This window comes from Prinia subflava, chromosome 3 (assembly GCF_021018805.1).
Source record: "Prinia subflava isolate CZ2003 ecotype Zambia chromosome 3, Cam_Psub_1.2, whole genome shotgun sequence".
Classification (NCBI taxonomy): Eukaryota; Metazoa; Chordata; class Aves; order Passeriformes; family Cisticolidae; genus Prinia; species Prinia subflava.
Window position 1 is genome coordinate 20,665,249 of NC_086249.1, and position 23,061 is coordinate 20,688,309.

General features: G+C 46.3%; 3 protein-coding genes across 3 annotated transcripts in view; 2 read left to right on the plus strand and 1 right to left on the minus strand.

The window, feature by feature from the left end:
- Positions 1-299: 299 nt before the first annotated feature.
- Positions 300-6,255, minus strand: M6PR (mannose-6-phosphate receptor, cation dependent). The gene is made up of 7 exons (XM_063394334.1): positions 5,757-6,255; positions 4,152-4,322; positions 3,785-3,957; positions 3,585-3,694; positions 3,265-3,395; positions 2,593-2,719; positions 300-2,046 (listed from the first exon to the last, which is right to left on the minus strand). Exons 1-7 carry the CDS (start codon positions 5,819-5,821, stop codon positions 1,924-1,926), a joined length of 900 nt encoding a protein of 299 aa, XP_063250404.1. The 5' UTR covers positions 5,822-6,255; the 3' UTR covers positions 300-1,923.
- Positions 6,256-9,285: 3,030 nt separating this feature from the next.
- KLRG1 (killer cell lectin like receptor G1) lies at positions 9,286-18,254 on the plus strand. Its single transcript, XM_063394335.1, has 5 exons — positions 9,286-9,610; positions 13,769-13,861; positions 14,537-14,688; positions 16,539-16,642; positions 17,596-18,254. The coding sequence occupies exons 1-5, from the start codon at positions 9,493-9,495 to the stop codon at positions 17,705-17,707; spliced, it is 579 nt and encodes a 192-aa protein (XP_063250405.1). The 5' UTR covers positions 9,286-9,492; the 3' UTR covers positions 17,708-18,254.
- A 2,664-nt stretch (positions 18,255-20,918) lies between these two features.
- A2M (alpha-2-macroglobulin) overlaps positions 20,919-23,061 on the plus strand; it is a 29,824-nt gene continuing 27,681 nt past the window's right edge. The window contains exons 1-2 of the mRNA XM_063394318.1: positions 20,919-21,144; positions 22,801-22,984. Of these exons, the coding sequence (XP_063250388.1) occupies positions 21,056-21,144; positions 22,801-22,984 (273 nt within the window). The 5' untranslated portion in view covers positions 20,919-21,055. The remainder of the gene's footprint in view (positions 21,145-22,800; positions 22,985-23,061) is intronic.

Below are 23,061 nucleotides of genomic sequence, written 5' to 3' on the forward strand. Positions count from 1 at the left end.
AGCTTCATAATTAAGTTATTTTTGACTGTCAATTCTGCAGAAAAATACAGAGCATAATCCATCCATCCATCCATAACTACCTGAGCCTCTAAAGTTTCAGTTTTGAAAGATGTCCATAGCCTTCTGTCACAGGCCTGAGAGGACCTGGAGTGAAACAAGGTGGCAGCAAAAGCCATGAACAAGAACATGGTCATTACTGGCAATAGTTAAGGCACAAGGTACCACACACTAAGGATGCTTTACTTTTGGGTGAGAAAGATGTTCTGGCACCAAAGCAAGCTCTTGCTACATCAGCATAACACTTTCACCAGTTTTTTTGGTCACTTTATTTTTGAAAGTTGTGTTTTGTACAAAAAAAATTACCTTAGACACCACCATGAAAACAGTAACAGACTTACTGACTTCCTATTTTTCCCATGTTATGAGAAAGATTGAGACTGTAACAAAAGTCAAAGAAAGCAGAATTGCTTGCCCATTCCAAACCCAGAAAGAAAGCAGGGCCCCCCCCTTTTCTCTCAGTGTGTTAAAAATACATGAACCTTGTCTGTACTCTGCTGTTAACACAGTAGTGGCTTGCTTATTCACAGTCTCTACCCCCCAGACTGAGGGCAGTTCTCTGCCAGTCCACAGTAGGGTAGAGTGGGATTGCTCAGAGTCTAGCCTCAAATAAAAAGCAATTTGGAATCAAGGTGTGAAGTTCCTGAAGGTTCCCATTAAGTCTAGAACTCAACTGTACCTGCTTTTCAGCAGGGCCCAAAGAGAAGGTCTTTATCACTCCCAGCCAGTGGCAGAATGTTTAGTACCGTCTGCACAGGGCAAGTGTCTCAAGACTGGCCTGCACCATGCTTAAGGGCACAGTGATTTATGAAAGGTGACCATGTAAGAGTCCCTTATGCAGTTCTCAATGTGTTAGCACTCTTAGCCTGGGCTTCCATGGTTCCTTTGATATAAAAATAAATTCTGACAGCTTCGTAGGAAAACCCTCTGCAAAACAAGGAACTTCAGGGGAGCATGAAATCAATGCTGACAATGACTGAGGTGTGTGGGCAGTCACCTCAGGAAGCTTGTGTCAGAACTCAAGTGGCAGCTACCTGTCTCATTTTGTCTTGATGTCACTTTCAGTTTCAGCAAATATTCCTTTTACTTAGCAGCACATCTTTTCCTTTTGCTTCTCACTCATTGAGAAGACTGAGTCAATATTTTGACTGAAGTCATGAGACTTCATTTAGCTCCTATGGTTTTTTAGCATTGCCCCTCTCCAGTCTGAGAGGATGGCATGCATCCCTTTACAGCTGTTGAAGGAAACTGTTGAGAAGTACACACCGCTCTAGCATTAGGGAAACAAAAAATTGCAGAGGTGCTACTGCCTCTTCACCCCCAGAGCCTGGCATAGAGCACTCTGTGCCAGTTATGCTGGCAGAAATTGTATAACAGCGCAGAAGCTAGAAAAGCTGAAAATGCATTCAGAGAAAAGTAATTCCAGTGTCTTACTGATCCTGTGAACCCCAGGGAAAAAAAAAAAAACCACAAAATATCCCTTTTACAGTGTCAGCTGTTTTAACCCATAGCCTTTTTCCCTTTCTGCACCCATCCATGCCCCTTTTTTCCTCTTAGTGATTCATCTCCCGTTCCTGCTCAGTGCTGAACACTCGTATTGCTGTTCTCTGCTCAACTGTCAACACTTCTCCCCTGAGCTCTGCTGCACTTTTAAAAACCCAAGCCAGCATTATAAATATAAGACATGCCATTAGGAACCAGTGCTGTTCACATCCAAAGGTATCCATGGGACTTGACACACCGGAGACAGCGGAAGCAAACGGCAGAAAGAAAATCAGAAGTGAGAGAAGGAGAACTGGCTGGGAGGCACCTGGCTAAACAAGCACTGGGGAGATGGGGAGAAAAGATCTTGGTGTGGAAAGCCTATCACATGGGCAGCAAGTGGTCGTCCCGTTCTTCTGACTCCTCTCCCAGCTGGTCATCCCCCACACCGCGGTAGGCGGCCGGCGCATTCCGGGGCTTGGATCGGCACACAAAGTCACAGCCGTCCTACAGGCACAGGACACAGCACCAGCATCAGATCACTGGCACCTGACTCAGCATCCAAACCAAAGCAGCTCCTGCCAGTTCTCTTTTGCTAAGGGATTATGCCTATCCCTGTGCTACCTGAAACATCTCCCTGAAACTTGACATAAAACCATCCTACTCAGTCTTAAAAGCTCTGCACACTTATGCAGCAACATCAGGCCAAGGCAAGTATGAAGGATAAATAGCACTGCCGACAATGACCAAGGAAGGATTTCACTGAGTCAGAAGTAAGCATTTCACAGTCCCCAGGGGAATATTTCTACGTGGAAAGTGTTAACTCCTGAGGAGCATGTGTTCTAGTTTGTTGTGTAGAAGTTGCAGGACACAGGCACGGAATTGGTCGCAGCAAGGATTAAAAAATGGCATACTCAAGAAAAAGGAAACAGATACCCTCTTCTTCTGCTTCAAGGTAGTCCACCCTGGTGGTAGGTCTACCCAAAACATGGAGTCAATTCCATTTTCTCCTAACATGGGCCAGGCTGAGAATACGTAAGAATTTTTACTCACTGCCACCAGATTGCCCAGGTCTTGCCAGAAGGCAAAGTGAGGAATCTGCTCCATGCCCTTTGCTCCCACAATGAGGCGCTGGTAGAGGAACCCACCAATGATGTAGACTGCAATCAGTGACACAAACCTAAAAGGCAGAATTTTGAAAAAAAATAAAAGGAAAATCAAAGCAGAGGAAATCCTATAGAAAAATCTCTTCCGAGGCAGCTACCTGCCTCACATTAGCATTAGGAGCAATGCTACCACTGCTCAAGAACAGAGCTGTAAACAGAAACCAGACCATAAAAGTTATCAATCTGCTTGTATAAATCTTTTAGCAGCATCATGTGAAGTAGTGCCTCTAAACACAAACACAGAAAATGAGTCAAGACTCCTGGTCTGACTTTCCAGCTCTGGCAAAGAGCCATCATACAATTTTAGGAAGTAAGATCTCCCATGTTTCAGTGCACTTGTCTGTAAGCTATGAAGGAAAATGTTTACTGGGAACAGACCAGCCCTGCATCATGCCTTGAGCAAGAGCTTTTGTCCAAAAAGCTCAGAGGCACAGTAACATCTAATGGTGGCTGTGGGAAAGTATACTGCATTAATTTAGTCTTACTATAGCATTTGGTACGTTTCTAAATAGCACTGGAGATTATGACTCAGACACAAACAGCTCTTCAAATGACTCACGTGATCAGCAGAATGGAGCCAACACTGAGGTGGGAATTCTCAGCTGGACAAGCCACACTGCTGTCCATTTCAAAGAGGTAGAAACACTCCTGCTCCTTTTCCCGCTCTTCAGAAATAATGCTGAATGAACTCTGCAATTTGGGAAAAGGGAAGTCATGTGAAAACATGCCCACGCACACTGAACTTCACCAGGAGACAGTTTTATCACTGTTGGTGGAGCTGGGCACCAGAAACTGGAGGCCAGCTCACTGTCCCTCTGCTCACAATCAACCATTGGTCTGGCAGCCTCCTGATGCTCCCTCACCCCAGGTGTCACTCACCGCTGTAACTCCCCGCTTGCAAGAGATCATTATGACAGCTCGCCTCTTCTCCCCACTGCAGTGCCTGCCATATGAATCACCTCCTTTATAAATCAGCATGATCCAGTCACCTGCCAGGAGAGAAACAATACAGGCTACAAATCCAGATCAGGAGGCGAAAGGCAGCTACTGAGTAAGTGAAGTATTGAGTGGAGTCGTACTTCCATTGAAGACCTGGGTTTCATTGATTCTTCCTATCACCGTGGTCTTTCCATTCTGTCTGTCTGTTTGCACCAGGCCACCAAAGTCGTGAGAGGTGCTGTTGACCTCCCTGCACACCCTAAAATGGTAGATGTAGTTTTCTGTTTTGCCTTTCTCCACAGTCACGTTAAACCTGTAGCAGGGAGAGGACACAAGAGAAGACAGCCCATTGGATTATCCAGAACACTCGGAGCAGTGGGCACTTCAGACCTGGAATCCAATCAGAGACCATACTAACAGGGGAGTCCATTCAGCACTATGACTCACATCCCCCCTTCCCCTGGGCCCACTGTGCAGCCCCGAGGCCTGCAGGGTGTTGTGCTGTACCTCATGTGGCTCAGGGGCTCCAGTTTCTTCAGCAGGGCTCTCTCCATCTGCGACTCGCTGCTCTCATCACCAATCACATCACAGCTCCTCTCTTCTGACTGCTCGGCCCCTGCTACAGCCAGGGCCATAAAGACCAGCAGCAAGGCAGAGGTATGGCAAGGTGGTGACATCCTGGACACATGCCACAGAGAACACAGAGGATTAACTTCGCAAAGGATCAGTTTCAGCCCCTGCAAACTAACTTCAGGGTCATGGAGTCAATGATTAGCCACTTCCTCAGTCCTGAATGCAAAAAGGAGAAGCTGAAATCTAGAAACAACTCACAAGAGACGCTAAATCTGAATCTCTTCTGCAGCCACCAAAGACAATTCGCTAGGCTGATCTGGGGCTCTTTTCTGAATTTGCTTTAAGACCATAAAAAGTTTTGCTGCTGAGCACATTAATTAGCTGCCAGAGTCCAGCAGGCTAAACGCTGGAGTAAATTTCAGGCATAAGCCACTGTTTGTTATGGCGTTGCACTGAAAAGCCAGTCAGCAGAAAATTATTTATGAGGCCTCTAATCAATCATCTTCACAGCTCTCGTGTAAAGAGCTCGCAGGGAAGAGCCACTGTGATTACTCAGGCTCTCTTTGTTCAAGTGCCTTAATCTTTATAATGATCTTTCCAGTACTCCTTTAGCTGAGAATCTGGAATACATTAATAATGTTAAACTGCAACTTCACAGAACAGTTTCTTCCTTTCCCTTCCTTCCCAGTTTACACCAGGGAAGGAGGAAAGCAAGGCATCTGATGTAAGAGCCAACCAACCAGGCAGTAATGAAGATGGTAATAACAGTAATAATAGGAACAACAACAACATCAACAGCAACAATAACCTATAAGATTGGGCTTTCAGGTTCATGCTTAAATCACACACGGAATAGTCAATGATGGCACCAGCCAAACAGAGCAGTGCAACACATCCCCCTCTGCTTCTGGTGCCGCAGATTTTGGTGAAGCTCCAGTCGCTGGGGGAAGGCAGACCCTCCACTAAACGAGCTCGTGGCTGCAGGCGGACACAGAGCCTGTCTGACTGAACCTAATGATTTCCCCACAGCCCCACGGAGTCCACCGCGACAGCTCACAGCTGCCGGGCGTGGGGTCTGCTCAGCATGGGGCACCAAAAGAAGGTTAGGAACGCAGAAATCACAGAATGGGTAGGGCTGGAAGGGACCACAGCGGGTCACTTGGTCCAACTTCCCTGCTCGAGCAGGATCATCCTACAGCACATGGCACAGGACTGTGTCCAGCGGTTCCGGAGTATCTCCAGTGAGGGAGACTCCACACCCTCCACGGGCAATCTGTGCCAGTGCGCGGTCACTGAAATGAGGAAGCCCGTGACACGAGGGCTCGTGACCGCTCTCTCCCGCGGCCAGAGGCGGGACCTGCCCTCAGCCCTAGGCACGGCTTCTCCCGGGAACTTGCTGCGCGGCGCTCGGCCCGGCCCAGCCCGGCCCGGCCGCTCCAGCCGGGGGCCGCTGCCCCAGACGCGCCCGGGACGGAGCGCGGCTTCGCCCCGCGGCCTCGCCGTGCCCCGCTCGCCGCCTCCCCAGCCCCGCGCACCCACCTGCGGCCGCCCCGGGACCAGGCGCCGCCGCCCACAGGGAAGAGAGACCCGCGGCTCATGCGCATCCCATGCTGGGCGGTCCGGGGACCACAGGCACGGGCGGCACCGGCCTCCTCCGCGTCCCGACCGGCTCCCTCGCCCGCCCCGCGAGCCGGAAGCCGGGAAGAGCGTGGCGGAACTGGCGCCCGGCGCCAATGGGAGCGCGGGAGCGGCCGGGATCGCCCGCCCAGGAGCGCTTCGGAGCGAATGATGCGCGGCGGGGGAAGGGCGGGCAGGGCGGGGGGCGCCCCGGGCCGCGCCCACTTCCTCTCCGACAGCCAATGGGCGATGAGATTCGGCGCGAAGGCCACGCCCCCTCCCGGCTTTCTGCCAATGAACGACGAGGGCGGGCAGAGAGGAGGAGCCCTCAGAGCGGAGCGCGCTGCCAGAGGGGCCGCGCTTCCAATGCCGAGGCGGCAGGAACAGCGGGGAACAGCCCCGCGGGATGGGGATCGCCGGGCTCCCGGCTGCAAGTCAGCTCACCCGGGTGCTCTATGACTGTCCCTCGCTGAAGTCGCGCTCTCCCCTCCCCTGTGCCCCGCACAGGTTCGGAGCAGCGGCAGGCAGGTGGCCGCATGACTGAAAGGCTTCTCGGCACCACCCTGCCCTCACTGCCGCTGCCGGAGGCGCTAGCGGTGCCTGTGTCCTTGGGCTTTGCCATCCCCACCAGGTGCCTCCAGAGTGACTTGTGTTGCACGAGCAGGGGGTCTCGGCCACTTCACAAAGCTGCTTTGTGGCCTCCATCCTTCTGAGTTTGTCCCCACTTGGTGTCTCTGGTGGATTCTTTCCGTGTTCTGTTGTACTTTGGAATAAACGTGCTTCCCCTAGCTCCTGCAGGTTTTGCCACTGTAGAGGAATTCCAGGTTCAGCACGCAAGGTTAGTGTGCTTGAGCATCTTGGATGTCATTAATAAAGCTATAAATGAGATGTGAGACTGGCCTGTTCATCTCTCTCCTTATGGCGTGCTCCCAGAGCACATACACTTTCCAGGAGTATGTTACTGGAAGGGACAGATCTTCTTTGCCCGAGTTCCCTAGCTTTTGTATCCTCTAGTTAAGAAAGAAATACTGCATTTAGTGAATGTACGAACATGCTGGAAAAGGTAGTTGTTGGAGAGAAATTTGGGAGGTTTCCCCATGGTACACTGCTTCAGTAGTGAGAACTCGGGAAGAAGTGCTGCTGGCTCCTGAAAAACTGATTTGGTTAGTCCTGCTGGGACTCCATACTGACAGTATGGCACAGCTGCAGAAGTCAGACTTATTTATTCACACTTACATAATAACTGAGAGTTGCCCTAACACCTTCTACAGTGTGATCCCTCCCTCTCGTCTTCCTGTGCAAAGAATACAACTTAGCACTGATATCAGGAAAAAAAAAATAAACCACATTAAAACAGAGATCTTAATGCTTTCCCATCAGCTTTCACCTCTCCAGTTCTTCGCAAATAGTTGTCTTGTGGGCACTCTGGGCCAGCAGGCAGCCTAGGCACTTAAAAAGTGAAAAAACTGGCAGGAGCTGGGAGAGACACCTTTATTCCAAACTATGACAGAACACGGACATATTGGAGAGAATCTGCCAAAGAAACACAAAGCTGGGACAAAATCAGATCTGGACAGTTAAGCTCTGTTTGAATCCTGTTAGTTTATAGACAGATTGTATTCCCAACTAAACTCTCCCTTGTGAGTATAGCAAATTCTCTCTCTCTGAGCTTGAGAGCTCTCCTGAGGTTTCTCTGTAATGCATTTGAAGCATTTAGGAGAGACTTTCTGCCTCTTGTCTTGCTCTGCTGTCTTATGCCTTTCCCTTCCTTTCAAGCACACACTCTCTATCTTGCTGTCCACAGGCTCTACGCAGGACTGGAAGGAATCTTGTGGGTGCAATATGCCACCATTATAGGCAAGTGGAGAAATTTGCAGAAATATACAATCCCTTCCCTGACACGTCCATTGTAACAAATTGGCCACTCTGTGTCAGGTAAGCATCCCTCCATGCAATAATTTCTTGAATTTAGAACATGTCACCAGAAGGGGGAACAATCATCCCTGCTGGAGGTAGTGATCATCTCAACTCCTTTGTTGAGCATGCCCAAACAATTGATGGAAATTTACTGTAGTGTAGTGTGCTGAAGAAGTGCAGCCTGAGCCTGACCAATATCCCCATTGTGAGCACGAAAAGGAAGGGATCAGAATGTGGATTAGAACAAAAACCAGCCAACCATGCAGCTAAGAGATTTCTCAGGGTGCTGGAAGCATCAGTATTCCCCACCATAGAGTCACAGAATCTTTTAGGTTGGAAAAGACCCAGAAGATCATTGAGTTCAACCATTAACCCGACACTGGAAAGCCAAGCACTAAACCATGTCCCTAAGCTCCACATCTGCATCTTTTTAAAATACTTTCAGGAATAGTGACTCAACCACTTCCCTGTGCAGCCTGTCCCAGTGCTTGATAACCCTTTTGGTGAAGACATTTTTGCCAATATCCAATCTAAACCTCTCCTGACACAACTTGAACTCTTCAATAGTGGTCAATACTTCAAAAGAAAAGTAGCCTTTTCTGTTGTAGCTGACCACAGAATCACTAAATGGTTGAGTTGGGAAGGGACCTTTCAAGGTCATCTGGTCCAATCCCCTGCTCAAGCCATGCTACCTACGACCTGGTCCACCTACAGCCCAGACTGTGTCCAGGCCACTCTCCACTGAGGGACACACCACAACCTCTCTGGCCAACCTCTGTCAGTTTTCAGTCACCTTCACAGTAAAAAAGTGTTTCCTGATGTTCAGAGGCAACACCTTCTATCTTTCAGTTTGTGCCCATGGCCTTCTGTCACATCACTGGTCACCACTGAAGAGTTTGACTCTTCTTGTACCCTCCCTTCAGGTATTTATATACATTAATTGAATCTTAACCAAGAAGTCTTTTCTTCAGGCCAGACAGTCCCAGACCTTTCAGTCTTTCCTGCCAGGATAGAAGGTCTGGTCCCTTTATCCTGTTTGTGCCCCTGTGGTAGATTCTCCTCGGTATGTCCCTGTCTCCCTTGTACTGGTGCTGTTGAGATGTTGACTTGGAGGGACTTGAGGAATGCCAGCTCTCAGTGCCTGCCTTGTGTCTCAAGCACAGTCACACCAGTATTGGGTGTAGACAGAGTTCCCAGTCCAAAGTGGAATTGTCCAAAGCTCACAAGCCTTCCTTTTCAAACCTGTGCTGCTGTCCACCTCTACTTCCTGTTTGACAGCAGTTGGGCTGCCAGTTAACTGTAGCCATTGCTAAGTTCACTTTTCACCTTGTACTCCCACTATTCACCTTTTTTACCTTGTACTGTCACCATCCCGCTGCTTCTGCCCTAAAGGGAGCTCTTCAGAGCAGCACGAATCCTCCCAGTTGCTGCATTGGTGTAACCACACCCTGTTGCATTGGCAACAATTAGAATACGCCTGAACTTTGTGATTAATAGCCTTTTCCATTAACAGCTGTTCTTGAGACATCCGCCATCAGGTTAGAAAATGAAAGCTGCTGCAGTTCCACTGCTCTCCATTCCGTTGTAAATTTGGTTAGCTTTAGCAGCTGGAGATTGAGGTAGCAGCTTCACATTTCTTGTCTTCTGAATATAGCCTCAGATTTCCTGTTTCATAGGCGTTGAGCCCTGTTGTTCAACAGCCTGATCGAAAGATCTTTTTGTGCACACTCCTTGCCTTGGCATGGAGGCAAGCAGATCAGAAATTTCTGCAGCTGATGAGAGCGAGGAAGTAACGTATGTTTCTGTCAAATTCTCTCAGACTCCTCCACCAAGGGCCAAAGCTCCACAGGATAAAAGAGGTGAGGAAAGATGGATCAGGTAGGTAAACCAAAAATTTTACTTTGAGTGAGAGCAAGATTGAACAGAAACACTCTGAACTGGCCACTGACTCTGAATGACAGCTTAGAGAGCTGCCGCTTTGGTTCTAAAATTACCGTGGATATTTTAATGCGAGAAAAGCTGACGAGTTAGAGACCCAGCGTTTTTCCCCTTCCTCTCACCAACCTCCTTCAGTGTCTACCCCTGGGCATTCAGTCCAGGGGTAGACACTGCTCCTCCTTTTCTTCAAAACTGGTTTAAAGTTGTCTTCGTGTCAGCAGCAAGAGGTTGTGAGTAATAGTTCTTTGAAGGGCACGAAAGATGTTAATACAGATAAATCAGAGGCGCATGCTAATCAGAGATCAGAGACAGAGAAAGCATATGAGATCAGCCAGACTCTCTCCTGTGGGGCTATGCAGGATTCTTTTGTGATTTTTTCCCCTGTTTTCTGTATTCTAGTGTTACATACCCCCCAGTGAGCAAATTTTCAGCTTTTGCCATGAAACAGTTCTTCAGAGCACTTTACTATCGGGAAGATTTTCTTAGTGCTTTCTTTAAATTTTTCTTTAAATTTTTTCTTTAAATTATTTCCTCTCAATTACCCCTGATTAGACCTGCAAATGTCACACTGAACAATTCCTCTGGCAGCTTGGTTGAGAAATACCACCTTCAAAGAGTCAAACTTTGCATTGGTGATCATTCTTTGTAAATATTTCCTTCATGCAAAATGGTGGAGGAGGTGGAACTAGATGAGCTTAGGGTCCTTTCCAACCCAAATCATTCTACTGTTCTATGAAGTGTCAGTGTGCTTTAGATGAGTTCTGTTGCATTGGCTGCAACACTAACGGTCGACCTTAAATTTTCAGAGGTGTTACAGTAAGGGAGACTCACTGTGGGATACAAGATTTCTATACCCTGATCAGAATAATTTTGTATACCTGTGGTGTTTACTGCTGCCTGGTCACTTGCTTCACTATGGAAACAAGCCAGCACAGAAACTCCCCAGTTCCTATCTGCTTCTCACACTCCCTCTGTTTGGAAGGCAGTCTTATTTTTGCATATTTTTTCACCAGAAATTATGTTTTCTGGCACATCAGAAAACACAGTAACATCCTTTAATTCCCTGCCATTCCTGTTCACCTCCACCCTGTTGAAAGGGGATTACCTGATGCCCTCTTGAGATCATCTGCGTTTTTCTTTTTAGCATCTCTCCACATTCTTTTATGGAACCTCACCTTTTTGAGCTATGGTCAGACAGCCGAAAATAAGGAAGCTGATACTTGAACACACTTTTTGTGCATATTATTTGATTTTTGCTCAGGTCTCTTCAGCATGAAAGAGATCCCTATCAGAGTCATTTCTCCAGAGCACTGAGAGACCTATCGTGGTGTTTTGTACACAGAAAGTGATAACACTGGACATTTACATTAAATGTCCAGCTGTCCACTTTCCCTCCTTGGACAGACTCTTCCACAGTTTGTCAGACAACTACATGGAAATATTTCTGGATGCTCCATTCAGATTTTCCTCCTGTTTCAAACTCATCTTAGGTACTTCTCCCATCTACTCCTACAAGAACTTCACATGTAGTTCAGGGTCTGAGGATCAAACAGAAACTCTTGAACCTGTTTTAAAAAGTGTGAACTGCAGGGGCTCCTTTTTTTGCAGCAGATAAAAATCCTGATTTGTGAAATACTTTATTCCACTTCTCTGGATTGATTTCTGTAGTTCAAGTGCATCTTAAGTTCACCTCAAACACTTCCTGTTTTCCCACTTCACTTTTTATTTTCTCCTTCTAAAATTATCTAATGCCATATTTTTTTCGTTTATATGAACTTTAATGACTCTCCCACTGCTGGGGTTGTGGAGGTGCCCTGGGATTTTGTTTTGATGATGAATCATTCCCTTTTTTCTGCAGTTGGTTTGAAACAATAGTGAGTGAACTGCTCTATTCATTGCCAGGAGGCACCGGCTCCATACCCGGTGCTGACATTTAAGTATTAACCCTTTTGCAGACTGCCATCCTGGTTGCCGTGTCCTGGCAGTTTTCCTTAAAACTTAACAGTGATCTGAAGGATGCAGGAGACAGCTTCTTTGGAGAGGCAAGAGAGGAAGGAAAACAAAAGTACAAATGTGATCTCAGAACCCGGAGTTATGTTTTATCAGATGTTTATCCCCTTTTGCCAAGTTTTCAGTTGTAATCTGCAGAGAAAAACCTCCACCCTTCGCCTTAACCTCAGGCTGATTTAATTCTCTTGAGGCTTAATCTGATGATAAAACCCAAGCTGCCAGGGATACAAACAAGAGGAACAGAGAGCAGAGTCAAGTTTAAGTTCCAGACCCAGTCCAAGTCCTTCAGTTCTCCTGCTGTCCCTTTGTGTGAAGCTGAGGAGTAGGTTGTAACTGAAGGGTCTTTCTGCATTTTGTCTCTGAAAAGAGATGGGATTTTGTTATGGAATAATGATTTTAAAAAATAAGAAATGTTAATATTTTTAAACTATGTTTGGGACAGCTAGAAGGTTCTACAAGCTCCAGGACACGTGGGAAAACCTCTATCTTAGAAAAGAACTTTCTACCAGAAGAATGATGCTTACAACAGTGCTCCCCCACGATCTCCCTTGTTACCTTAGAAACTTCTTCTAGGTAAAACCACAGGCCTAAGTGTGTTGCTATAGATGAGAAACTGGCCTTAACATAAGTGAGCCTGCAAACTGCTCAAGGTCAAAATAAATTATTTTTTATTAATTTACTGATCTGATCTACTTTCTGCATTTGGACAAAGCTTTCAACGTTTAAAGGATGCATTTTTGTTTTTAAGTAGAGTCCCTTCACCTTCTGTTTTAGCACTGGCTTTTTTTTGTCTTTCTCATAATATTCTTCGTATGTGATCTGCATTTGTTTTCAACCTCCACCAAGAGATCAAATGTGTTTCTTTAAGTCTCGTGACACGACCAAGAGGAAAGCATCTCAAATTTCATGAGATCCATAGATTTGGGTAGAAGGCTCTGGAACATCACAAGAGCAGGATGTGGTACATAAGGTAGCTGCACATTTACTGCTTCTTAGAAAGTGCTGTTGTCTGTGCAGCTATTGTACTGAGATTAATAAAACAAGCAAACCAAACTCCCCTGGTGCTCATCCGTGCCACTAAGTGTCATCCTCTCTTCTGTCTGAGCAAGAAGAGATTTTAGTGCTGAGATTTCAAATATTTTATGCAAAGCAAATGCCTCTCAGGTCAAACACAGCTCCAGGAGATGGCAATGGAAAAGCAACATATATCCTGGAGGTTAATATGCAGTGCTTTACATAAGCAGACAGGCCAGTCCTGACCGGTCCTTTGAAAATAAGCTGTGTTGGGCTACAGTGGAAGTTGCCCCAAGGACTCACCCTCTGCCACTGGCAGCCAGTGAACAACAAAAAGTGGTGGTGAAAGTGTAAAGGGGAAGGTCCCAAGGTCTTCAAGGCTGGTTTTCCCAACCTGCCACCTCACCATGGAAGATGAAAATGTAGAGCTGCCTTGGGAGTATCCTGGGAAGATGTAGCATGACCATGTGTCTAAGCCTGTGAACAGGATGCTGAGATTAAACCTGTTGTTGTTGCTGCTGGGAGAGCTGGGGGAAAAGCTTTGGATTTCTTTTTACATGTAAGCTGGAACATGGTGGCTGTAGCAATGCAGCTCTCTGGTTTTCACCCCAAGCTTCAATGCTGAGGCAGAAGTGGATTTGTTGGGAGGCTCCTGCGGTGTCACAAGGTGCCTAGGTGGCTCCAGCTCACTTGTGGTAGGTGCTTTCTCTGCTGGGGTCAGCCACCACAGAGGCTGGACCAGCAGGCTCTGTGGCCAGGCAGGGGCATAGCTGTGGCTGATGTGGAGAAAGATACCCCCTGGGAAGTTCAGACAGGAACTGGTGGCCCCAAACCCAGCTGAAATGGGGCCCTGGGCTGATGGACAGGGGCATGGGGAGGCCCCAGTTTGCCTGGGCAGGGACAATGATGTCTGCCATGTGCAAAGTATATATAGACACAATGCTCTAAATAGTGCAGTTCCTTGTGGAAATGCCCAGGACACAAGCAAACTATGTAAAACCACAGTCAGTTTTCATGTGGCTTCTGCTCACTACGGTTTCTTTTCTCTTTTACAGTTCCCCATCTGCAGTCTGCAGTTCTGAAGGGCTTGGCCATAGGCTTTGGGATGCTGAGCATCTCCCTAGCAATTGCTTTGATTTGGAAGATGAGTAAGTGTACAAAGGGCTGCTCAGCATGAGCGACCACCAGCAAAGGGCTAGCGACACATCTAACCACAGGAACTCCATTATATGGACTTAAAACCGGAAGCTGTTCTAGGTTTCTACCAGCCTTCTGTACCCACTGCCTATCCAGAATATTTTGAAGAGTATATTCCTCATGCAGACTCCAGGAAACTGATTTCAGATCCTGTGGCAAAGAACAGTTAAACATATTGAAAAGTCTTTGTAGACTTGCCTGGTAGTGGTGAACTGTAGAACAAATAGGTCTGTGATATATCTGCACACATGCAGATGGTGCTGGACCATGTAGAGGAGCTTACTGTTAGATACTTAAAATACATCCACCTGAGGTGTGACGTGATCACACCATACCCACAGAGTGTGATCTGTTTTCAGACATACAGTTAGGTTTTATTTGGTGTCTGAGTGGTTCAGTGGAAACCTGGGGGCGGGATGAGTGTGTGAATTCTTGCCACCAGCATCAAAGTGCATGTGACTATTGTAAGATTTTGAACTTACACTGTTCTTTTCAGAATCTTGTCCTGATTTAAGTTTTCTGCATTTCAGCTGTCTAAATGAGTTGTTTCTCAGTAGGTCCTTCTTGACAAGTGTTTCTGTTGGTTAATGGTAGAGAAGAGTATGAGTATTTTGACTTCTTTACAGGCGACTGCCACCCACACTGCCCTCAAGAGTGGGTGGCCTACAGAGGGAGCTGCTACTCCATCTCCACGGAGAAGAAGGACTGGAATTCCAGCCAGGAATCCTGCAGGGCACAGGGAGCTCACCTCCTGGTGATCAGTGATACCTGGGAGATGGTAATGGTTTTCTTTGGCTTTGAAGATCTCCCATTTCCTCGCAGATACCTAAGTGACTGACATACAAGCAGTGCTGTCACTTCAGCAATATTTTGGTTTTAAAGGAGAGGAAGGATTTACAACTGCAATGTTACACATCACAAAGTTTGCAGGAAGCAGAGAAGCAAAGGGGAGAAGGGAGAGATGAGGGTCACTGTCAGGTATTCAGAATCAACCTATGAAGGATGGTAGGAGACAGCCTTCTCCGCTGCTCCTCTCCACCTCCTCTCCTATTCCCAATAAGGCTGATATGAATGATTACAGGAAATGACCATGGGACTGAGCAGTCATTGTATTCATTGCCTGCAAACTGATACATCCCCACTCTCAAGAAATGGTTCCTTTTCAAAAGCAATACTTCTCCTCCCTGTGACTGCTCCAGCTTCTCCTGCTCAGTGACCCATGCCATTCCCTGTGTTCATGCTTAGACATTTCTTTTTCAGTTTCTTTTCAATGCTTACTTCCTCCCTCTCTGCCAAAGTACCTCAATTGTGCTGGTGAAATAAGGAACCACGTGTTCCACTGCAGGTGCTCTCTGGGGGCAGGGGCATGTGTGGTCACTAGAGAAATGGGTAGTGCTGATTACTGGGGCGCTGAGGCACATCTGCTTAAGTAGAGCAGAAATCTTGATCTGGTTTTGCTCAAGCCAGGGCTTATTAGCTCAGGTCCAATGAATGTGGACAGTTTCCAGTCCCTGGACAGAAGTTGCATTGTGTGATGTTCTGTGGAGGATTACAAAGCCAGGTCTCTGTTTGATTGGGAGTATGCACCAGGCTCTCTCATTTGCTTGGACAAATCCTGACTGCTTCAGAAATAGGCATCTTCCCCAGATTACCCATTTCTCAGCATGAAGAAAGCCTTCCTGTTCCTGCTGCTTTCTTACTAACATCTCTGCTACTGGAGTGTCACCCATTATCTCTGCTCAGGCTTAGCCATCTAAACAAGACTTTCCTGGCCATCATTGCCTTGTACTGCAAAGGCTGTGATTGCTCAACCTCTAAGTGCTAGAGATCGGTCATCTCCAAACCACCACCAACACTCCAGTGATTCCTCAAGCTGCTCCTATTCCCACAGCTTTACCAAGCCAGCTTTGTTTATGCTTCTCGCTGAAGATGTCTTCTCTGAAGCTTTGTTTAGCAGGAGAAAAGGATGGAGCCCAGCCATAACCCTGTAAGGTTGCTGTTCCTTGGTTGCAAAGGTGGAGAAGACAAACTTACCTCTTCTTGCTTTGTCTTTTTTGTGGGGAGGAGGTTTGGGGATGGGGAATTTACTTCAGGGCTGAATTTCTGTTGCAGGTTTCACCTTTTAACAATAATCAGAGGTTAAAAGATAGCTAAAAGGAAATGAACATTGAAAACACATAGGAGGAAAATGTGTATGAAATTTAAAGACCTTTCACACTGGGTTTATTACACATATCTGTCTGTGCCTGCACTTCCTACCCTACCCTGCCCTGATTTTACCTTTAATTGTTCATACATCATATTAGCTTGCTAGTTAGTTGTATAGTAGGGTGTTAATATTAATAATAATAGCATACCTTCCTACATAAAGCTCTGTGCAGGAAGCTCCAGGAGACTGGGGTGCAGTTCATAGAATCATAGAATCACAGAATATGTAGAGTAGGAAGGGACCCATGAGGATCATTGAGTCTGACTCCTGGCCCTGTCATTAGAAGTTGTGGGGAAGCAGTATTGTCAGTCATTTAAGGAACAGTGAGTGAGGGGATGTATCTTGCTCTCTGTTCTCTTTACTTATCTCCATTTTCAGGCTGGCTTTCATTAGTCACTTTGTAATTTCATCATTTCTAGGATTTGTTCAAGAGCATTCAAGCAGAAAGTTTCTGGATTGGACTGAGGAACAGTACAAGCTCTGGATGGATTTGGGAGGATGGCTCTGTATTAAGTGATGCCAAGTGAGTTTCATTCTGTTTTAAAAACAATAGTGTTTATTCAGATTGCCTGGTGTTCCAGAACACCCAGAGTTCCTCTTCCAGATGTCAGGAGCTTTATTCCTGGGCAGATTTTCTTCTTCCTATCACTGCACTGTTACTGCACTAAGCTCAACAGGGTTGACTTTTCACTGTCCTGCTACTTTTAAGGACATGTACCTGTGAAAAGCAGGTTGTTAGTATCTCACTCTCTGTCTACTTTTCTCCAGCTGCTCAGACCAAGGACTTTTCTACGTGCACTGGCACACAGGTGCTTGGTCAGAAAGGCATATGGCTTTACTGGGTTTAGCCACCTTGCACCCACTGTGTTGAATGCTGGCGTCACTGGGTGCAAGGACCCAGCCCTTTCCTGCTCTACTGGTGCCAACCTTAATTTTATCTCAGTCTTTACTTGGACAAAATTCAGTGCTTTCCATGTGAGAAAACATGTTTTTATCCAGTGACTTTGCTTGGCCCTTTTCTTTTGATGGCAGTTAAGGCAATGAGTTTGTTTCTAAAGCCTCTCCAGCAAGGAAAACTTGCCCAAGATCTCACTGTCAACAGGTCAGTACTGTGAGCACTTGGCTTAGTTCCCTGAATAAATCCAGCTTTCTGTTCCTACAAACAGCTTGAAGGCAGTGGTCATTCCATGAGATTTTCACCACTGTCACTAACATGCTGGTGGACATCACTGTCACTGCAGGGAGTTGTGTCTATGTTTGGTTCTGAATTGGGTTCTATGATGGCAAAATTACTTAACTGTGGCAGATAGGGTGTTTGGGGTACATTTTATTTTCTAACAGCTGCGTTTTGGAGGTCAGGTTGTTTCTCTTCCTCTGGGCTACACCCTTCAAAATCAGATGTTTTTAATTTCTTGTCTCCAGGATACAATCTCAGTATTTTCTTTCATTCTCACTTCTGTTCCATGTCTCTTGCAGGGTCCACTCTAACAGCCCTGTGCAAAATTGTGCTGTCCTGATGAAAGATCAGTATCATGCCTCCAGCTGTGAAGTTTTTGCTCGATGGATCTGTGAGAAAATTCTTAGATAAATCCCATGTGCTTTTTAATCTCACAACGGCCTCATCAGTGGTATGAGTTGATCACTGTCCTGCAAACTGAAGCTTCACACAAGAGCAGGGACTTGCCTTTTCCATACCCTCACTCCAGTGTTTTACAAAGACAGGTTTGTTGTCCATAAGGGTGAGTTACTCTCAGCAGCAGATCTATTCTCAGTCTGTAGGTGCTGGATTACTGCTGTTTGTGACCTGGTGAGACATGGGGCATATTCCCTGGCCTACTCTTCCCCTTATTTATCCTATAAGGGCAAATAAATCTTTGTCACAACAGGTGTCTTCAGATCTCTGAGGGGGACCTAGTCATTTCCCCTCACTTTTCAGATTTCATTTCCATTCCCTGCATCTCCATTGTCTGATATTAGAAGGATCAGGAAAATGCTGTTCATTGACAGAAACATATAAACAGATTTCTCCCAGTGGCAGCTTCTCCTTTTGCATCCCAGTAGTATGAGTGGGAGAGAAGAGGGTGAAATGAAACTACAGCTTCTGTAAATCCAGCAATGAAAATAAATCTCCAGGATTGCACTGGACCAAAAGTGTGTACCTGTGCCATTTCTTCTGTCTGTTGGAAGGAATTAGGCAGGTTTAACCAAGCTAGTCAAGAGACTGGACTTCTGAAGTCAAAGGAATACAGCTAATTCTGTGTAATTATTTAATCCACCAAGAACCTGTTTTCTTCCCTCCTCTTCCTTTTCATACTGCAGATAAAGGAAGCAGTTGACAAACCCTTAATGCAATGATCTTTCAGTTCAAATAGAGCAGACAGGCTCAGAGTTTGATGCCATAAAAACACAATGAATATTTGGGAGCACTGTCTTCAGTTCTGGCCTGCTCAGTACAAGAGAGACATGGATATGGACTGTCTGGAGGGTACAACACAGGGCCACAAATATGATGAAAGGACTGGACCATCTCCCCTATGCGGAGAGGCTGAGACAGCTGGGATGGTTTATTCTAAAGAAGAGAAGACTGAGGAGAGATCTTATTCCTATAATCATAGAAGCACAATAAGCAACTTCAGCATTTCACTTCAGACTACATATATTTGCTTCATATTTTTATTATAATTGCAGGAAATCCTTACCAGCTACCAGTGGTATTATCTTCCATATGCTTAACAGGATTCTACACATGAAGGTGCCAAGGCAGATAAAGACAAATTTACAGATCTTAGCATACTTAGCTAACTGGATGTCTACTGAGCCTCATATAAAGTTCACTGAGATGAGGGTCTCAGGTGAGAATATTTTACAGCAAGGGCAGGTCTACTTTTCAATAACTATGACTGCAACAGGCAGACCTGGGGAAACTGCAGTGCAGTAGGAAGTCAAAACTTTAAAGTTTTCACCTGAGGTTGTCTGGGTTACTTTAGATGAGTCATTTTATCAGTGCCAGAGTCCATTCAACTATCAAAAGATAGTTGTTCCTGACTCCTAGAAAGTTGCAGATGCTATGAAATAATGCTGAACACTTTGCTTGCTTTGTCAAGACGGTGGTAGAATCTGTAGAAGGGAACCTACCAGTTACCTTACCAGAGGATACCACTGAAGAAACAGCTACGCACATTACCGTGATATGCAGGTGAGAAGAGCGTGTCTCTGAGCTTGCCCAGTTTACCTTGCCTTAATGGATAGAAAATATTTCTCTTCAGTTTTTGGCTACAGAGCACATTTTTGACCAAGGTCCTAATGATCAGGAGCTGGCTTGGGACCCATGTGAGCTGTTTGGCTATTTGACAAAAAGGGTAGATCCAGCTCTCTCTGCCATGTGCAGTTCTGCATCTCATCCTGTCAGGTTTGTGTTCCATCAGTCCAGCTCCTGACCATCACCACTGTAAATTGTCATCTTCGAAAAGGCTTTGACCAGCTCATATGTATAAATCCTCTTCTCTGTGGATGAGGCAGACTTTCCTGGGTTACATTTCTTTCGGGCAAGCAAAGCCATCTTTAGGTATCAGTTGCAGAAGGAAAAGCACAAATCTGGGCTGTCTTTCGTGCAGTCCCCAAGGGAATTGCACTTGCACTACTATCCTCATTTTTCCTATGCAGATCACTGCAGTGCAGAATGAGGTCTGTAATGAAGGCTTGTTATTGCACTGCACTTGAATTTTTTAACTCCAGAGTTCCTGAATTTACCAAAGTTTTGACTATTATATTAGGAGAAGGGTAGGACAGACAGAAAGTCATTTTATCCTGCATACTTTTTAATCTGAAAATTATGCTTTGTATCCTCTAACATAGGATACTCCATTCTTTGGAGTTTGCATTAGAACTATAAGTAAGATATATTCTACTGCCACTTGCAAGGGTAATAATTACCAGAGCTATTGATCCTCCTCCTGCAGACCAAGTAAAGACAGTGGTCTACAAACCCCATTTCCCTCTATGGAACAGCATTGCCCATAACAGTGCATTACATGGATTGGCACTTAATTAAACCAGGATGACTCCATCAAACAGCAATAATTTGATCTAGCTGTACCAATAACTTGACCTGGAACAAGAACCAGTAGAAGGAAAGTAAGACCCAGGCCACATATGTTGTGCTGTGTGAGGGTAGCTGCTGCTCTGGGCAGCTGGTTAATGTGTGACATGCTGTTAAAGGGTTGAACTTTTGGCAGCTTCCCATCATGTCACTGTCCCTGTTTGTGAGGGTGAAGGCCAGATCATTTTAGTTGACTTGATTTTCCAGGCAATTTCTGGTCTTTTTTCCTGGCATTAGCTTTGATGGGCCCAGGAATGGAGAGCAAAAGGGAACAGCGTGGGTGGAGAGGGAAGGTTTTTTCAGTTTCTATTCCCTGTTTTCACAACCTGTTAATGGGAATTAGACACACCCACGCTTGTTTCCCAAATCCTAGCTCAATCTCCTGCTCCCAGTTTGAAGGAAATCAAACAGGTCCTGCCCTTCCAGCAACCTCCATGACCAGTGCCATGTCCAGCTCCATACAGAGAGCCCTGCCAGAAATGGAGGCCTTCCCATGCTCTGCTGTTAGCCCTTCTTTCCTTAGCTACAACCTTTCCTCTCCCATTGCTTTTGTCGTGCCCCAAAAGAGACACGGCTCCGGCCTGCCAGGAACCCTCCCCTCCCTCTCTCCCCCAGCACTGGCCTTCTGCCCAGACTTGGAGCTGCTAGTTCCAGCTCCTCCTTGCTGCCTCTCCCTGTTTCCGGATGGGCCCTGGCCCCCAGCCCTTATCTTCTCCAGCCCCCGGGCTGTTTGCAGAGGAGAGTATAAAGGGGTTGACTGGGAGATCAGAGAGGGAGTAAAAGCAGCACTGGACCACACTGAGTATCTGCTTGGCTCACCACGTCCTGCTGTGTACCATGGGGAAGAACGGGCTGCTTATCAAATCAAGCATCTTCCTCCTCCTCCTCTTCTTCCTTCAGGGGGATACCTCACCCATCACAGAACCGTAAGCTATGCTGGGGGGGGTCTCTGGGCAGTCAGGCTGTATTCCTGTGTCTATTTCTTTGTCCCTTGTTTTCTAGCTAACTTCTTTTATCCAGGAATAAAGACACCAGGGCTGGGTAAAGTGCCTTCTACAAATAGGTACTCTAGTACTTGAGAGAGATGCAAAACAAGATGTGAAACTGAGATATCAGTAAAACTTCAGGGGATTGACAGGATTTCAACAAAATTTTATGCATGAAATTAGTTCTTTTGAATGACAACTTTTCATAAATGTTTGTGCAATGAGGTCTTCTTAAGAGACAACCTGTTTTGAAAGGACAATAAAAGGTTTAATTTTGGGTTGACTGTCCTACTCCCAAGTTGAAATGCCCAGGAGTTGGGAGTGGCTTTTTTAGATGGTAACGAGAAGGAAAGGAACAAATAGCTGATCTGGCATGCTCGGAAATGGCATTATTTTTTAATTCACAATTTTCAGCTCAGCCAATGAATGAAAATTCTCTTCTCACCCAGGGTAATGTGACACTGTAAGACTGACTGTCCAGATCTGTGAGGGTATATTGTCCTGCCTTCCTTCTTCATCCCCTTTTGCCCCTTTCATGTGTGAAGGGTATTTGTGTTGTGTACATGTGTAGTAGGAGCAGCACATGGAGGTCCTGACATCCCAAGGACTTTCTCCTTTGGCGTTTTGGCAGTGTCTCTTCCTCCCCTGCAAAGCACAGGGCACCTCACCCATCACAGAGCCACAAGGGGTACAGGGGAATTTCTGAGCAAGGCTGTGCTGTAGTGCTTTCATCAAATGCAGGGGAAACAGTGGGATCTGAGGGGTCAGAGCTTGATCCCTGCAGACCTGCAACTGATGAACAAAAAGGTGCCAGAGCCTCTGCTACTGCTGAAGGGAATGCCTTGCCTTACTGCTGAGGTATTGAGGGCTCTCCTCCCATCTGCTTGCTGCTGAGTATGCCCACTGGAGGCCAGTCCTCATCCACCAAAATGGGAGCACGGTTAGCATTAGGTGGATCGGGCTTGATTCCCAGATGCAGTGCTGGGCACCGGGACAGCACCAGGGCACCACCAACAAGTTGCCACGCTGGGAGGGAAGGAGGCTGTGCAGGGCTGAGCAGCGATCCCCTGTTGAGCTGAGACAGAGGGACTTGCTTCTCTGAAAACCTGAAACTTGTTTGTGTTTTTGCTTAAGATCTGGCACCACACTGTGGCAGTTTTGAATCTCTGTGAGGAATGCGAGTAATGCTACAGACGCTTCGCAGTGCGTAGTCAATGGAATTTATTCACTGTGTACTGACGTTCGTGTGGCTCCTGAATGCTACCAACAGTGTCTAGCAAAGCTGACAATTGAATTCCTCCCCGCCTTTATTCAGGATCCCAGGAAGAAGTGCTGCTGTTGTGCCAGAAGATAGAAAAACATATCCTTTCCAGATGTTTGTGTGGAGGCTTTCCTCTCGTATTTTATATTTGAGACCAGACTCTCTGCTTTCCCTTGCTGCTACAGAAATGCTGGAAATCTTGTTACCCTCTTAGAAAATGCACCCGTCTCCCTGTGTGGCGAGAGCTGTAGTCATCAGATTGGTTTGTTTGTTCTTTACACAGCTCCTCTTACCTGTTCCTGCTCCCCTGACCTATCATTCTCCCTTGTTCCTAGGCAGTACATGGTGCTGGTGCCCTTTCTGCTACACACAGATTCTCAAGAGAAAGTCTGCATTCAGCTGACCCACCTGAACGAGTCTGTGACTCTGAGTGCCACACTCGAGTACCAAGGGGAGAACAGGAGCTTGATTGATGATGTGGTGTCAGAGAAAGATGTGTTCACCTGCATCCCTTTCTCTGTGAGTATCTCATCCTCATGGGATGATCCTTTATGCCAGGCATAAAATGTAAAGGCACTGAGAAGTAATAACCAGAG

Coding starts and splice junctions, on each gene's coding strand:
- M6PR (XM_063394334.1), bottom strand. CDS start 5,821: ATGCGCATGAGCCGCGGGTCTCTCTTCCCTGTGGGCGGCGGCGCCTGG. Junction 3,695..3,784: donor AACCCAGGTCTTCAATGGAA/GTACGACTCCAC, acceptor CTCTCCTGGCAG/GTGACTGGATCATGCTGATT. Junction 2,047..2,592: donor ACCTGGGCAATCTGGTGGCA/GTGAGTAAAAAT, acceptor CTGTGCCTGTAG/GACGGCTGTGACTTTGTGTG.
- KLRG1 (XM_063394335.1), top strand. CDS start 9,493: ATGGAGGCAAGCAGATCAGAAATTTCTGCAGCTGATGAGAGCGAGGAA. Junction 9,611..13,768: donor AGCTCCACAGGATAAAAGAG/GTGAGGAAAGAT, acceptor TCTCTTTTACAG/TTCCCCATCTGCAGTCTGCA. Junction 13,862..14,536: donor TGCTTTGATTTGGAAGATGA/GTAAGTGTACAA, acceptor ACTTCTTTACAG/GCGACTGCCACCCACACTGC.